We start from the raw sequence: 16,099 nt of genomic DNA, 5'->3' as shown, positions 1-16,099 counted from the left end.
ACAAGGCATCTCATATGCAAGGCAAAACTACAGTTTATTTCTATCTGGTATGCTAAATGTGTATCTATTATCTATTACCAATAGTAGATAATATGAATATGTGGCCAATTCTTCTTCAGATATAAATGCCACACTTTGTCAGTTGTTTTAGGACTACTATTGTATACCTGATCTGATTAATAGTGCAAGGATATGTTTCTATGTTTTTTATATTCTGATTTTTACTTCTCAAAGGAGTCTCCAAGAGGCTTGCAATTGCCTTCCCTTCCTCTCCCCACAACAGACACCCTATGAGGTAGGTTGGGTTGAGAAAGCCCTAACAGAACTGCTCTGAGAATAGCTCTAACAGAACTGTGACTAGTCTAAGGTCACCCAGCTGGCTGCATATAGAAGAATGGGGAATCAAACCTGGTGATCCAGATTAGAGGCTTTACCAAGCTGAATATCAACACAGTTTGACATGCACAATACAGTCATAAAAATTATAATATTAGAAACTAGTGATGTCATGTAGTTTTGCTATTTAAAAATGGTTTTAGATGAAAACATAGAGAAAATACTTTCAACATTGGCAAAAACATAAAAAATATATCTAGACATTAAAAAAAATAAAAACATAAAAGCTTTAGAAGCATAAACCTATATAAAAGCCCAAACCTAGAGCATAACATGCTTGGTATTCTTAATGGTCCTCTGGAAGATAAAGTACCCTAACTTCCCTAATGAGTTAATGTGATGGTTATAGGACCTAGTCCAGCTTGCAGGTGTTCATGATTTGAGCCTTATTTAGCTAACAGTCTTATCTCTTTGAAAGGCCTGACTCAGGAATGAGGCAATTGGTTAATCATTGGAACCTGTACTCAGCTATATAATTAGATGAGAGGGGAAAATTAGGAGCAAATGTTAGAGTCCTCCAGAGATTCCTGATTGGATCCAAAGAACCACCTGATGCCAGAGGGCAAAAAGCTACAATAAAGACCAGGGAGAAGGTATACTAGCTTTATGCTCATTCCACGCTAGTATGATTTGATATTTTATGCTTCATCATGATGGATTGCAATATATAGGATGCTTTTAAGCTACAGCTTGGTTTCTTAAGTTGCAAAAAGATCTACCATCTGATACCAGGTGCTTAATGTATTAGATAGGATGGTTAGCCGACATCCTCATAAGGGGCAATATATAAACTAAATGAATAAATAACAGTCCTCAGGCTTGAAACAATTTAGAACAAATCACACACACCTCTCCAGTTTAAAAACTGGGGGAGGGAATAACATTTTGGCCTAGCAACCAGAAAATAATAGAGCAGGTGGTAAGTGAGCCTCAAGGGAGAGGGCTTTCAACATAAAAAGTTGCTGCAAGTAACTGCAAGTAACACAACAAGTTGCTGCAGTATTTCAACTGAAAAGCCTTGTCTCTGGTTGGGACCTACCTGTGCATGTGGGGCACAGAATGAAGGGCCTATGAGGAAGATCTCCACAGGTATTCTGAACACCTTTCTACACTGCCTGCTGGAGAAAGAACAGCCCCCAGACTTACAAGGCTTCAAGTTTTCTTCTCAAGTAATTTCAAGAAGTTTCTAAATAAAATATCACATGCCACCTAGGTAGATCTATGCAAAAGTAATTGTCAGAATAATATTAGCAGAGAGTATCCATGCCCCTGGCATTCAGGGCAATAAACCCACAAAGAATCTGTGAAATGAACAGCTTAAGAAAAGCCAGGACATTCAAAACCATTAGTAAGGTAGTGTCTATAGTTAGAAAGGGAATTCATGGGGGGGGGGTGCTATCCAACAAGTACAACAAATTGACATAATCCACAACAACCCTTGACTGATTAAAGGGGAACTTGCAGGCATTTATTTACTCACTAACCATGTTTATGCAAAACTATATGGGGATATAGTTTTTTCTCCTGCTGTTGAGTATGTGAACCAGTACTATGTGTATACATTTACATGGCCAGTATTGCTGCAATTATTACAGTTGTTGTTTTGGATTTAGTATATAATTATGCCACTTCAGTGCATGGCCTGCTCACCAGTCATGAGCAGGCACTGCACCACATGGTGAGCTGTTTGGATGCATTTTAGAAATGTTCATTGGCATAATCATATTGTTTTCTCACATGATTAGATGGCTTTCTCACCATACACACACACACATGCACAATCATTGGCCACTGCCATTTCCATTTTTTTTTAAAGAACAGGAAAAGAGAATTTAGCCACATCAACCATGCAGCTTTATATGAACTACTCTGAAACAACCCTTGTTCATGAGTATAAGAAATGGCTGGATAGTTTAACAATTTAGCAAGAACTTCCACTCTAGCAACAATGTACGTTTGAGATTCTGGACTTGAGATTTGTTGCTTGGGTGTCTCCAAAAGCAATCCTAAACAGATCTAAGTCACATGATATTGTTATGGATATTGTTAGTCCCAGGAATGGGTCCTTACTTCTGTAGCCTCCGTGCACCCGAAATGTCCTTCCCTGAACCTAGCTACTCTTGCCCTCAGTTCCCCCAATCATCAAACATATTCTTTAAAATATTTTTGAAATATTCAACATGATATTATCTAAAATGATGTAAATGAAATCTGTCATGATTATGACTGCAGACATATTATTATTATTATTATTATTATTATTATTATTATTATTATTATTATTATTATTATATTTCAATGTATTACCCGTCACTCCCAAATGGCTCATGGTGGGTTACATCAGTCTGGATGAAATCCCCAATAAAATTTCCATTAAAACCTCAGACATAAAACAACATGCATCCAATAATCACAATACCAAAGAAAAGATACGGCGGAAAACAATTCAAAACACTATCTATTCTCCTGATGTAGATCTCATAGAGGGTGGTGAGGAGAGGGGGGGAAGATGGATGAGTGGGGCAGATACAAGGCGTTTAAAAATATCATTTGATGGCTGGAGTTTATAACTAGGATTGTGCAGGGAGGCCCCGATTCCCAGATTGTGCCCATCCCTAGTATTAGCCAAGAAGCCTTAGGTACTAAGAAAGGTTCTTTTTATGTCTGCAGATTATGTTATGAACATATTCTGAAACAAAAATTATTTCTCTTTTTGACGAACACCTTTTCTGCACAAACAGGTCACTCTAAATTTTTACTGATTTCAGGTCAAGATGGCTTTAATTTGATTGCTGTGTGTGCACTCTACACCTTTCATTTTTCTTCTTGAAATGTGGAGAATATACTCTGCATACCAGTGACAAAAACTAGATTCTGTTGCAGTGCTGATTTTTTTTTCCAGGGCAGCATATCAAGTTTTACATTAATATCCCTATTGGTTGGTTTCACGCTGGGCATGTTTTTGGAATTCGGATGTTGAGACTCTTCAATCTGTATGTACTGGCAGGTATCATACCTCTCTTCATTGGTATACAGACTCAATTTCCTTTTTTGGTGTGTGGAAATAATGGGAAAAGGCTAGCATTAATGGAATCTGAACACTACTCCTGGGTTGATCTCAATGAAAACCAATGACACCCCTCCCCATAAGCTCTTTTGCTTTTTGTACCTGCCCTGCTTCTCACAGGTGAGGAAAGAGGACATGCCAGGTCTGAGTTTGTGTTGAGTGTAAAATTGAACTGTACCCACTCAGTAGCTGGTGGCTGGCTGAGGCCCAAACTGCTGTTCCCATTACCACAGATTGTAGAATTTGGGAAAGAGCAGCTGCCTGTGCCTGCTCTTACTCCCATTGAGTGAAGGGATTTGCCCAGGAGCAGCAGTGTGCCAGGCCATAAGAGCTTCCTTGGTCAATTTCATGGGTACAAATAGAGGCATGAATGAAAGATGGGAGGGGAAGGTTCCTTTGTGCAGCCAATTTAAAGGGGCTAACACAGCTGCCTCCAGCTCCCTAGATTGCTTGGCAGAAAGCCAGGGATGGCCGAAGGGCCTGGCAGCAGATATCAACAAACATTTTGCATCAAACAGCAGTTGTTTTCAGAACTGTATTACCATCTAAGAGAGGAATGAACCATTGCTTTTAAATATTTTTACACCAAAATTCTGTTCCTTTTCTTGGAAGCCAAACTTCTGCTAGCAGAAGTTAACTGACAGTGCAAATGGAGCACTGCCAAAAAAAGTGCTTTCCCATAGTTTGACTTGATCGGATCAGTGCCTTCTGCAACTTCAGTGAAGCATTAGTTTTCCTTGGATTCTCTTTCAATGAGTAAACTGATTCTATAGCAAATTGTGTTTGTCATGCTTTGGTCTCTGCAGTCCAAAAATTTAAACTTTTATCAATAAAAGCCACAGTGCTTACTGCCTCTTACTTGAGTGCATATTAAAGACCACTGTGAATTTCTGCCTGACAGAGGCCAGAATACTAAGAATTTGGGTTTCCATGTGGTGAACTATGTCAGTAGCACAGTACAATGACAAACTGTCTTGCCTGCCTTTAAATAGTGTTGTTCCTCATTGTTCTGTCCAGAGTGATAGAAACCTTTCCTACCAGGTCTTCCTCAGAGGTCAGTATAAAGCATAAAGCACACATGCATATTTTGAAACATAAAAATACACATAAAATATGCATTTGAGGTTATCAATGACCAGGGGTGTAAAAACGTCCTGTAGATGATAAAAATATTCCAGGGCTAGTACAGAAATTAGTAGATTTATACTATTAAAAATACCCATATAATATAAAATACCCATAAAATACTCATATAATTTAATTGAGTATGAGTATTTCCAACAGAGCCTCTTGTGGCACAGAGTGGTAACTGGCAGAAATGCTGTCTGAAGCTGTCTGTCCATGAGGCTGGGAGTTCAATCCCAGCAGCCGGCTCAAGGTTGACTCAGCCTTCCATCCTTCCGAGGTCGGTAAAACGAGTACCCAGCTTGCTGGGGGGTAAACGGTAATGACTGGGGAAAGCACTGGCAAACCACCCTGTATTGAGTCTGCCATGAAAACGCTGGAGGGCGTCACCCCAAGAGTCAGACATGACTCGGTGCTTGCACAGGGGATACCTTTACCTTTATTTCCAACAACTTGTTAAACATTCCAAAGCTTCCTGGCAGAGCCCTACCCATGTCAGGAGGCTTTGGAATGTTCAAGACACAACCCCCCCCCCCCACACACACACACTCTTGCAGGCAAAGCTTTGCCTGTGAAAGTGGGGGTTATTTAAAGTGTGCATGCTTTAAAAGGAGGTCCTGGGGCTGTTACAATCAGCTGTAACATGGGGTCCCCTTCTTTTTAATGCTTCCTCCTTCCTTGCCAGGCTGGTGGGGAGTGTTTAAAGGGGCTCTGCATTACAGGTGATCATGACAGCCCTGTGGCTGCCTTTGCAGACTATATAACATAACATGGGGCATCAAGCTATAAGACAGGTGCCACACTCCATTTAAATGCTCCTCCTGCCTTGACAGGCTGACAGGGAGTATTAAAGGGACTAGACTCCCATGTCACAGCCAATTATGACAGCCTTGCAGCTCTCATGATCAGCTGTTATGAGGCCCATGCTCCTTTTCAATACTCTGCCCCCTACCTTCACAGACTTAGAGGAGTATTGAAAGAGAATGCTGGTGGGCTGGAGCAATTTCTGCAATGGGCCTTACTACTAGTTCAATAGCTCCGTACTCTATTCAAGTGGAGGTCCCTTGTATGTCCACTAGATATTATATGTTCTTGTGCATAAATCAAGTTTTTTCAAAGGGCTGCCTTCAGTAACCTTTTCCATAACATAATAAAAGGAGACATTTTCAGATAATTCCCAAATATAATCAACAATTTTTAATTAATATTTTATTCCTACACATATCTCCCCTGGGTTTAAGCAGAGCCAGCTGTGTGTTGCTATGTGCTTATCAAAATGTTAACTAAGGGTTGTGGGTGTTAAATACTTTCTACCAAGAGAGAGATATGATGCTATCCCCTGGTGCTGAATCATGCAGAGAGAAGGGGAAAGGCTGAGGGTAAAATGAGTCACTCCTAATGAACTAGATATTTCAAAATGCATAAAGAAATAGCATTTACCATACAGAAAAGGATTTAAAAACTTTTATTATAGACACATCAATTTCTGAATTTAAGCCATCCAGTGCCAAAGTTCTTAGTGGAAAAAACTTACTATTTTCTTGAATTTTTAAAGCAGCTGTCCTTCCATAGCTTGAACTTTTTCAATCATCCAGAAGCACAGATTCCTTTCTGTGTGGTTCAAGGACATCCAGTGAAGCATAATAGGGGCTGATATCCTTCTATTTCTAATACCACTTAGGTATTCTAATATACAGAGTTTGGCAGGTATGGTAGACAATCCCACATATTGAAGCTGCTGTTTTCACATACTATCGTAGAGACAATACCTTTGCTGTTACAGTACACAAATTCATTGATGTAAAGAGTTTTATCCCTTGTTGAGTTCTCAAATGTGTGCCTTCCATTAGAATGCTTGCATGGCCACAAGAAAACAAACCTTTTGCCAAAGCATGCTTAGTTTCCTCTTCTTTGCTGCTCATATCAAGGGCCGGCCTGTCCACTAGGAAATCCTAGGCAATTGCCTAGGGTGCCAAATGTGGATGGGAGCTAGCCACCTCTTTCAGCTTCCCTGGCCATTGACCCCTTGCAGAGTCTAGTTCTGCTTCAGCAAGCTGCAGACTAGGAAGCACCTCCTGGCACTAGTGGGTGACCCCGAGGGAGCTTGCTGTTTTCCTCCTCTTTCCTTAGAGTGGTGGGACAGCCTTTTCCAATCCCTCACCACCTCTCTCATGCTATCTAACAGAGAGGCTGATTCTGTGAAGGTTCAAGGGGGTGGCAGGTTACAGTGGATGTGCGATAGGGTTGTGAGTGTCCTGCATAATGTAGGAGGTTGGACTAGATGACCCATGAGGTCCCTTCCAACTATGATTCTATGATTCTATGGTTGCTGAAGGGGACATGCAGTGACATCTTACCCTGCTTCCAGTTTTTGGTACCATGTTTCCTTAGTGGGTTTTTATGCACTGGTATTTTCCTTAACTTTCACCATGCATTCTTTTGGGTTGTCTTTTTCCATCTGCATATCACCCTGTTGTCATTGTGCACATGTGTCTGGCTTTCTTTTTCATTCCGCATGGATTTTTCTCTGTCCAGCACTCAATTTGTTTTCCATTCGCTGTTTCATCACGTTTTGAGTGGCCTAGTGCTGTGGTTTTTCCTCTTGCTTTACTCTCAAGATGAAGATAATTCAAAAGTTGAATGATTCCATCAGATATTCTCCCTCTCTGCTTTTTTATTGCCCTTAGAAGGCCACTCGCCACACTTAGTGTGGTAAGTCTCTCCTTATAGTCTGTTTCATGCAAGGCATTTTTTTTTAATTGTAAGGAAAGATTCTTCCACTGTGGGGTAGTCATCTTACTGAATGTTAAGTGTTCCCCACCCCTCTTCAATAGTACCACACATTTAAAGTTTTATTTTTATACAACATTGGGATATGTCTATCAACATCTCATTTCATTGTTAATGTAACCTCCCTCCCCTGGAGGGAGCCAGGGAATTAAGTAAGTTGCCACAGTTGAGTTGACCTGGAAAGCTTTCTCCATATGGACTCATTTTCCTGGGCCTTGCTGGGAGAGTTCTCAGAAGTAAGCTGTGGTAATCAGAAGGGCCAGTGGGAGGTCTAGCTGCCACAACATACTTCTTCTCTGCCTCATACCCCTGTGTGAAGATGGTGGGAACTGCCGCACAGGCTTCTTCAGTAGGGGTGAGGAGGGTGGGTGATACCGGGCTTTGTTCTGGCTGTGCTGCTCCACAGCAGGGTGTAAGAAGCGGTCAGTAGCTTCTTTCACTGGTGGGGGAAAGCAGAGTACATAGCTGGTGAAAGTGGAGAGCTGGATAGTGATTGCTGCCTAGAGTATACAGTGTCCTTGGGCTGCCCTCTTTCACATCCATACATGGATTTTATATGCAATTTATATGGGACACATGCAAACTTTATATATCATTTATATGCACAGTGCACCATGCTGATTCATTGATGCATGAATAACATTTTAAAATGTGCACATTTTAAGGGGGGAATATGGTGTGAGGAAACATAAAATGAAGAATTGCTTCCTTGATTTACACTAGGGAAAACTGAAATTGGAATGGGGATTTTCATGTCGAAACCGCATTTCAAAACTATTTCTATATATGTAACATATTCCCTCAGGCATAATAATGTTTTCTCCACTGCCTTTCAAGCCATGTCCAAAGCATGGAGGGAAGGAAGGAAGGAAGGAAGGAAGGAAGGAAGGAAGGAAGGAAGGAAGGAAGGAAGGAAGGAAGGAAGGAAGGAAGGAAGGAAGGAAGGAAGGAAGGAAGGAAGGAAGGAAGGAAGGAAGGAAGGAAGGAATCTATATTGCACTAGATAAAGAAACAGCATACCGGTTCTCCAAACAGTTATCCTCATGCCAGTCTTTCCAAATAAATTCCATTATAGACTCCTTTAATGTACTCAGAAACCAATTTCCAGAGGGAAAGAAATTAATGAACTGTCCTCCACTTTGCCATATCACTTAGGCCTGTTGATATTAGAGTAATTCCATCTCTCTTGTTTATACTTGCCATTGAAATCTATTTTTTATTTTTTTTAAACACTTACAGTTTTGGGATAATTTCATTAGAGTGCATATTGATTCATCAGCGTCACTCATTAATATTAATGACGTTCAAATAGCTACACTCTTGCAAGCTGAGATGATAGTTTCCTCCAAGGAATCCCAGCTCCCAAAGATGAATTAAACAAAAGATGCTTTTTGCAGAGGGAACACGCTGCATTAGGCTTATTACAGCATAGTGAATGTAGGAAAAGAAGGCTGAGCCTCTTATAGATTTTGCAGCATTTTATTGGATTTTAGCCAATGCATGTGAATTTGTGCAATTGACAGATGATTAAGTTTAGCTGACACTTCTGGGTTTATTTCTGCTACATTAATATGAATTAATTCAATTACCATCTTTCTGAAAACAGAGAAACTACCAATTGACGGGAAATGAAGTAAGCTGATTCTGCAAAACTTCTACTAGGAGCTGCAGCCCAAGTTGTTTCAATCTTTGCACTGTGGGGTTTTTTATTTGTTTTGTTTTTTGTTATTTTTGCAAAATCTGTACATTTCTGTAAATGTATTTTATGCCTACACACTGTTGCAGTTTCTGTTGTTCTTGTCCTCATACATTAACCACATGTTGTGTTTTTCCATTAGCTGGTGGGTCAGTGGAAAGGAGCTCTGAGTTCTCCTAACAGGTTCGCCTCTTTTTTTCTCTAACCACCCCCTTCTTTTTATGATAGTTACACCATGGAGAGGAGAGGAGAGGAGAGGAGAGGAGAGGAGAGGAGAGGAGAGGAGAGGAGAGGAGAGGAGAGGAGAGGAGAGGAGAGGAGAGGAGAGGAGAGGAGAGGATAAAAATCACACTTGACTATTTCTCTGCCAGCACCTGAACTGAGAAGTTTGGAAAAATGAATCCAGGAAATAATGTAAAGTATGGTGGAGATAGCTGGAATATAGTAATCTGAATGCATGGCATATTCATGTACAGGGTAACAAGCTTGGACAAGGAGTGGAAGAAGCTGGTTCAACCTTCTGCTCATGCCGGAATGCATAAGCCCCCATTAAGGTGCTACCAAACCCCTGTTTTCTCTACTGCTCTCATTATCTACATTCTCCTGAAAAGAGCCATAACACCTATGCAAATGCAGCCAGCATATGCCACAAATATTTGATTGAGAACCTTTGTCCCAGTTTTGTCTGCAACCAATGAAATGGAACCGATGGGTTATATGGATATATAGCCCATCGGTTCCATGGGTTATATATCCATATATAAAGGTATCCCCTGTGCAAGCACCGAGTCATGTCTGACCCTTGGGGTGACGCCCTCTAGCGTTTTCATGGCAGACTCAATACGGGGTGGTTTGCCAGTGCCTTCCCCAGTCATGACCGTTTACCCCCCAGCAAGCTGGGTACTCATTTTACCGACCTCGGAAGGATGGAAGGCTGAGTCAACCTTGAGCCGGCTGCTGGGATCGAACTCCCAGCCTCATGGGCAAAGCTTTCAGACGGCTGCCTTACCACTCTGCGCCACAAGAGGCTCTAGTGTTGCCCCTTATTCCAACCTAAATGCCCTCCTGCAAATCAAAACTTCTACTACTCTTAGAATGCAACCTCTATCTTCTTTTCCAATTTGGAATGGAGGATGGAATTTGCACACACGAGCAGGATAGCTCACTTTTAGGAGTCCTTCACGTGGTGTATTAGTCAGATACACATTTCTCTTGAACAGTAATGTGGAATAAAGAATTCATGGCTGTTGCTATTCATGGGAACATAATATGAAGAAAAATGTGTCAAGCAACAGTTGAACAGTTGCACTCATTCATATGTGGCACCCAATACCACATCACCTTTCTTGCTTCTAGCGCACTGCTGAATTTAAAAAATGTTTTAAAAAGCTACACAAATTTATAGATGAAGAATGCATTATATTACTTAAAGTTACAAAAATCCACAATTGAAACAACCCCTCACATATCTTATGATTAAAAAATATTGCCCCCTATAAGAGGTCATTGAATATTTGCAAAAAAAACTATAATTGCCTTGCCCTCTATACAGTTCCAGTGGCAGGGGCTCATTTGTTGGGTCTGTGAACAGGGTACAACATACAGATACCCTTGGATGAGAATTTATTCAAGCTATTATCTCTGTGGTCGGTTTATATATACTTGATTTAAGTTCTAGTCTACTGAGCATCTGCTACTCAGTAAATGGATTCAGTATATATCAGAGATAACCTTTCATTAATTCCTAAAGTGCAGCTTGGCTGATAAAAATTAAAAAGCAAGTATTTTGTGGAAAGGTAGTACATAAATAAATGTATTATGGTATTAGAAAAGAAAGCATTAAGAATTCCTAACTCTGGCCAATAGATCATTCAGTAATACAGTTGGGTGGCAAGTAATATCATTCAATGTCAGAGCACCGTAAAATTGTCCATATACTAATTTTCACAATTGTGAGTTCAAGAGAATAATAACATGCAGAATAATAACATGCAGACTAACATGTTTGCAGTCTTTATCTACCTCTTTGGGAGTCCATCTCAGATCCATTTAAAGTCAGGATGGGAGAAAATCTCTGTCACTTTCTCTTCTTCCACTATTCCTTGTCTCCTTAGACTCTGAAGCAGAAATTTTTTTCCAACCTCTTGGAGACAAACATACCATCAGACTGTATGGCAAACTTACATTCATGTTTTTTTTTACTGTATGAACTGTTGAGAGAGCAAAAACCACATGTGCAGTAACTGCTGGATTTAGTAATGAGTAGAGTTGAAGATTTTTGTGTGTGTATAAGGGGAACAGAAATGAAGAAACAAACTTTAATGATAGACATTATCATGTTCTTGGAGTGTAGAAAAAGGAGGAAGGCAGATGACGTAGAGTTAGAGGTGTAAAGAGAAACAAGGGGACTAACAGATCAGGCTGCAGACATGTGCTAATATTTGTGTGGATATAGTGTCACCCTATAGAGTTTTCAAGGCAAGAGACTTGTTGGAATTGCAATCAGCAAGTCAACTCTGAAGGGTTGTTGTTATAAAGTTATTTGTCTGACTTCTTTTAAGCTTTGGTGCACTGCTTCAGTAAGGAGACTGAAGCAGATGAATATGATATATATTCTTTATAATATTTCCAGTAATGATTGATCCTTTTAACCCTCAAAGCCCTGTGAGTCTGTATCTGTGCCTAATACACAAAGATAACGTATAAGGGCAAGTGTTCTGCTCTATTTTTCTGGAGGGATCTAGGACCAAGTCTAGTCCAAAAGTCTCAACAAGACTACCAGAAATGGTTTTCAGTTGCCTGCTTTTTCATCACAACCCTCCTACTCCTTGGTGGTGTTCCATCCAAATACAAACCAGAATCAACTGTGCTTAGCTTCCAAAATCTGGTGAGACTGGGCTAGCATGGGACATCCAGATCAAGGTGATCTGTGTACTGAGGGATAGAAAAACAGGAGTAACTAGTTGTGGAGTTGTTTCAGAGGGCAGCCGTGCTGGTCTACAGTCCAAGTGCTAGACTTGAGTCATGTAGCTCCTTAGAGGGCAATAAAATGGGTGGAGGGTGTAAGCTTTTGAGACATAAAATTCCCTTTGTCAGATCTGATGAAAGAAACTTTGACTCTTGAAAGCTTATACCCCCAAAACTCTTGTTGGTTGGAAGTTGTTACTAGATTCAAATCTAGTTGTAGTTGTGGGAGTAGAGAGAGAAGGCAGAAGAAAGCTATAGCTACAAAGAAGGAGTCTTAAGAAAAGGAAAGGAGAAAAACTGAATTTAGGGAGCAGTTTGGTGACTTCTAGGGAGATGAAGGAATCCAATTCAGGATGTTCCACTCTGTCTTTTATAAAACCTCATGAACTCTATCATTTGTTTAGTGTTTCATCATTCAATCTTTTTATCAAGTTCTTGGAGGCATCCTTTGCTAAAGCAAATGTGACAATGACCAATTAGGCTTAAAGAGAGTAAACATTATACATCAAGTTGGATGCTGAATCAAGTCACCTCTTCAGTTAGCACTACCTGGAGGACACTTGTAGCTCATTTAAAGGCTATCATAGAGATGATTTCCATAGCTGTAAAAGACAGCACTCAGGACCACAAAATAATCTTCACATTCTCAACAAGTGAGTATCAGTTAAATATAGCAATAGCATGTCTCTCTTCCCCAAGATTAACTTTACACCTCCCCTTCTCCAATACCAGCTCATCCTCCAGATGGATACATACTGACATTGCACTTGACTTGCCTGACTTTGTGGCATCTGATTAATGGTCATGAAAGTATGACATATTTCATTTTTCCCTTCCTTGGACAGGAAGCCAGCTGCCAAGTCTGAACAGGCTGAAGTTGGCAGTCACAGGAACAGGTCCCAAGACACTAAACTGGGATCATCAAGAGTGACACCTGATCTTTTGTCCACCTTTTCCATGTCACTTCCTTACAAGGAGTAACTGCAGTGAAACAGGAGTAGCATCCATCTGTGATGAAGTTATTCAAACTTGACCAGAAGCATCTGATATAACTAATTAGAGAATCTTCAAACATGCCTATTAACCTTTGGAAATAATAAATCATATATTTCAGTAATTGCTGTGTAGCTTCTAAATTAAGATGGCATATATAGACATTTGTGCAAACTACAGATGTCACCACCAAAGCAAGGTAAGAACATAAAGCAAGCTGCTTCAGTTCTCTAGTAGAACATAATTTAAGATGTTTGAGGCAGGGTATGGTAAGACCAGATAATTTAATCACTGGTATCCAATTCCAGATCCACGCAGCGTACTATGCTTTCTGCAAGGGGCACAGCCATTTAATCTTCATGAGCACTTATTGTGGAACACAGAAGCTAAGCAACTGTTTGAGATCTCTCCAGATCAATGATGTTTGCTGCTCCTCATCCCACCAGATCCACAGGTATCACCAGGTATCAAAAGATACCAAATGACTGGGCGGATAGAAAAGCACAAATGCCAATAGCCTTGATCTTATTGGGCAAGCCCAGCATCAGAAGCCACACCTATGCAAAATAAATGGATGCTGAAGTCTGCAGAAAGAAAACAGAGATTCTAGGCTGTTTGGGCACAACAAGTCTGAACTGTTTCATGTTGATTATTCCTATAGATATCTAGTCATTTCAGTCTTGTATGAAAAAAACAGATTTTAATTTTCTTAGTTTTTTTTTTTACTTATATAAGTATTACAACGTGGGCGTACACTGTCCAAAGACTTGAACTCACTCACTTCTTTAACTGAAGAAAAATTTCTTTTGAGATCTCCCCTTTGAGTCTGAATTAAGCAGAAGTTACAATAGCCTTGTATAGATTTTAAATAATCACTATATTCTTGTGACATTATGCAGTTTGGTGTAGTGGTTAGGAGTGCAGACTTCTAATCTGGCAAGCCGGGTTTGATTCTGTGCTCCCCCACATGCAGCCAGCTGGATGACCTTGGGCTCGCCACGGCACTGATAAAGGTGTTCTGACCAAGCAGTAACATCAGGGCTCCTTCAGCCTCCCCCAGTTCACAGGGTGTCTGTTGTGGGAAAAGGACAGGGAAGGCGATTGTAAACTGCTTTGATATTCCTTCTGGTAGAGAAAAGAGACATATAAGAACCAAGTTTTCTTCTTTATCATTCAACTACAAGAAAGTAGTATGAATTAATCCTGAGTTATAAAAAAGAGTACCTTAGAACCCTAAAAGAACAGTCATATTGAAATATTTGAAGGTCAAGGAAGCATGCATAAGGCTGAAAACTCTGATAACATAAATAATTGATGACAGAATGAGATACTTTATATCCCTTTTATTATCTGTTTCTAATTTTCAAATCCAGTATAGTTCCATTCTTGAGGAGCAAGAAATATCTGGGATGCTTGCAAAGAAGGCAGTGATGTCTGGTATAGTAGTTAAGAGCGGTAGCGAACGGGGTTTCATTTGCCCCCTCCTCCATATGCAGCCAGCTGGATCACCCTGGTCTAGTCATAGTCCTGTTAAAGCTGTTCTCACAGAACAGTTTCTCTCAAAGTTCTCTCAGCCTCACCTACCTCACATGATGTCTGTTGTGGGGAAAAGAAAGGAAGTCAATTGTAAGCCACTTTGAGACTCCTTCAGGCAGTGAACAGTGGGGTATAAAAGCAACGCTTCTTCAAATTACCAACTGGAAAAATTCACAAAGAATCAAACAGGTGGTTAAAAAGTGAGATCATCAGAAGTACCACGTGAATGAGCATTGTAAACAGTGTTGCAAAGTGTTCCTGTGCATATTTAAAACAACAACAGCTCAGGACCATTGGTTTTAAGAAGGTTTCCATCAGAAGGCTATCCCCATCCCCTCTAGAAAACTCCCATTTCAACCATGGCATGAAAACGGCATTCTGTAACCTCTCAATGTTATTCTAAGTTTGATCATCTCTAACAATTGCAAAACGTAGACCCAAGGTCAAAGTCATGCTCACCTAAATTGTAACAACCAAAATAACTGCCTTGAAAGTTAAATATCTACCATATTTAACCTTGTCACTGGAAGACATCTGTTGCTGTGTACTTAATTTGTTTCTGGTCCCAGTCAGCATCTAATGAACAAGACAAGGATACCGTATTCATGAACACTCTTAATGAGAGATCATGGTTGCTAATGTTAAAGCATTTATCTACAAATTGTCTCTGTATAATTATGCCTCAGAAAATGAAAGAATGAAGGTGCGATGAGATGGGATAACTTAAGAATGTGCCAGTCATATTTTAAAGTCAATTGTCCTTACAATGAAATCACTGGTGGATAGACAGAAGTGAGGGAAATACAAATCTTGATGCATTTAAACCTTACCATCCCTCAAGTTCATGCCCCTCCCCGGAAAACAGGTATAGTCAGAAACCAGTAGCTTATCTGTCCTTTCTAGAGATGAAGAACCACAGGAGGGCATTTAGTCTTGTGAGGTGCTGTACTTTGCCATCTGCTTTGCGTGAGGGCTGCTATAAAAAGACTCAAAAATCAGAGAGAACCTGTATATGTGGAGGCGGGGAATTGGAGACCATGAGGCATGTCCTCTTCAGTGTTCACTTTATGTGGGAATTCGAAATAAAATCATCGCCCCACTCTTGCCTTGGATTCCGTGTGACTCTGAGAAAGGGGAAATTAGGAGCCTCCTCTCCGGGGGAAATACTGAAGTCATCAAACAAAAAGCCAAATACTGTGCCATAGCATGCAAAGTATGACAAAACTGTGCTATTGGAAATTTGCCTTAGGTAATCTTGACATGTTTTTATCGTTTTATAAAGTCTTAAAATATTTGATTTTAAATGTTTTTTATTGTTGGACATTTATATACTACTATGATTCGCTGAATTATGGTTTTGTAAATGGTGCGAGTTTTGTAGCTGGTTTGGATCTATATTTTAATAAATCTTTTAAAAAAACCCTTACCACCCACCTTATGTATTTGTTGACGCCATTTGACAGAACAGATTAAAATGTACACTCATAATCCAAATGGTCATGTCACTGAACTCATAACAGAACCCCTTT

At 40.1% G+C, this 16,099-nt stretch overlaps 1 protein-coding gene across 10 annotated transcripts in view; it reads left to right on the top strand.

Moving 5' to 3' along the window:
- The window catches only part of LOC143829384 (uncharacterized), a 29,510-nt gene extending 13,560 nt beyond the window's left edge, over nt 1-15,950 (top strand). For 3 of the 10 annotated variants that reach the window (XR_013228132.1, XR_013228135.1, XM_077320179.1), the window contains 2 exons: nt 9,217-9,257; nt 12,887-15,950. Coding sequence is in view for 5 of the 10 variants with exons in the window: in XM_077320179.1 (XP_077176294.1) it covers nt 9,217-9,254 (38 nt within the window). In the remaining 5 variants the exon portion in view is untranslated. The other 7 variants (XM_077320178.1, XM_077320177.1, XR_013228134.1 and 4 more) reach the window with 6 other exon arrangements.
- Nucleotides 15,951-16,099: the final 149 nt, after the last annotated feature.

The sequence above is a fragment of the Paroedura picta genome, chromosome 2 (genome assembly GCF_049243985.1).
Source record: "Paroedura picta isolate Pp20150507F chromosome 2, Ppicta_v3.0, whole genome shotgun sequence".
Taxonomy (NCBI): Eukaryota; Metazoa; Chordata; class Lepidosauria; order Squamata; family Gekkonidae; genus Paroedura; species Paroedura picta.
The sequence above is the reverse complement of the archived record's forward strand: the minus strand, read 5'-3'. Positions and strand labels throughout refer to the sequence as shown.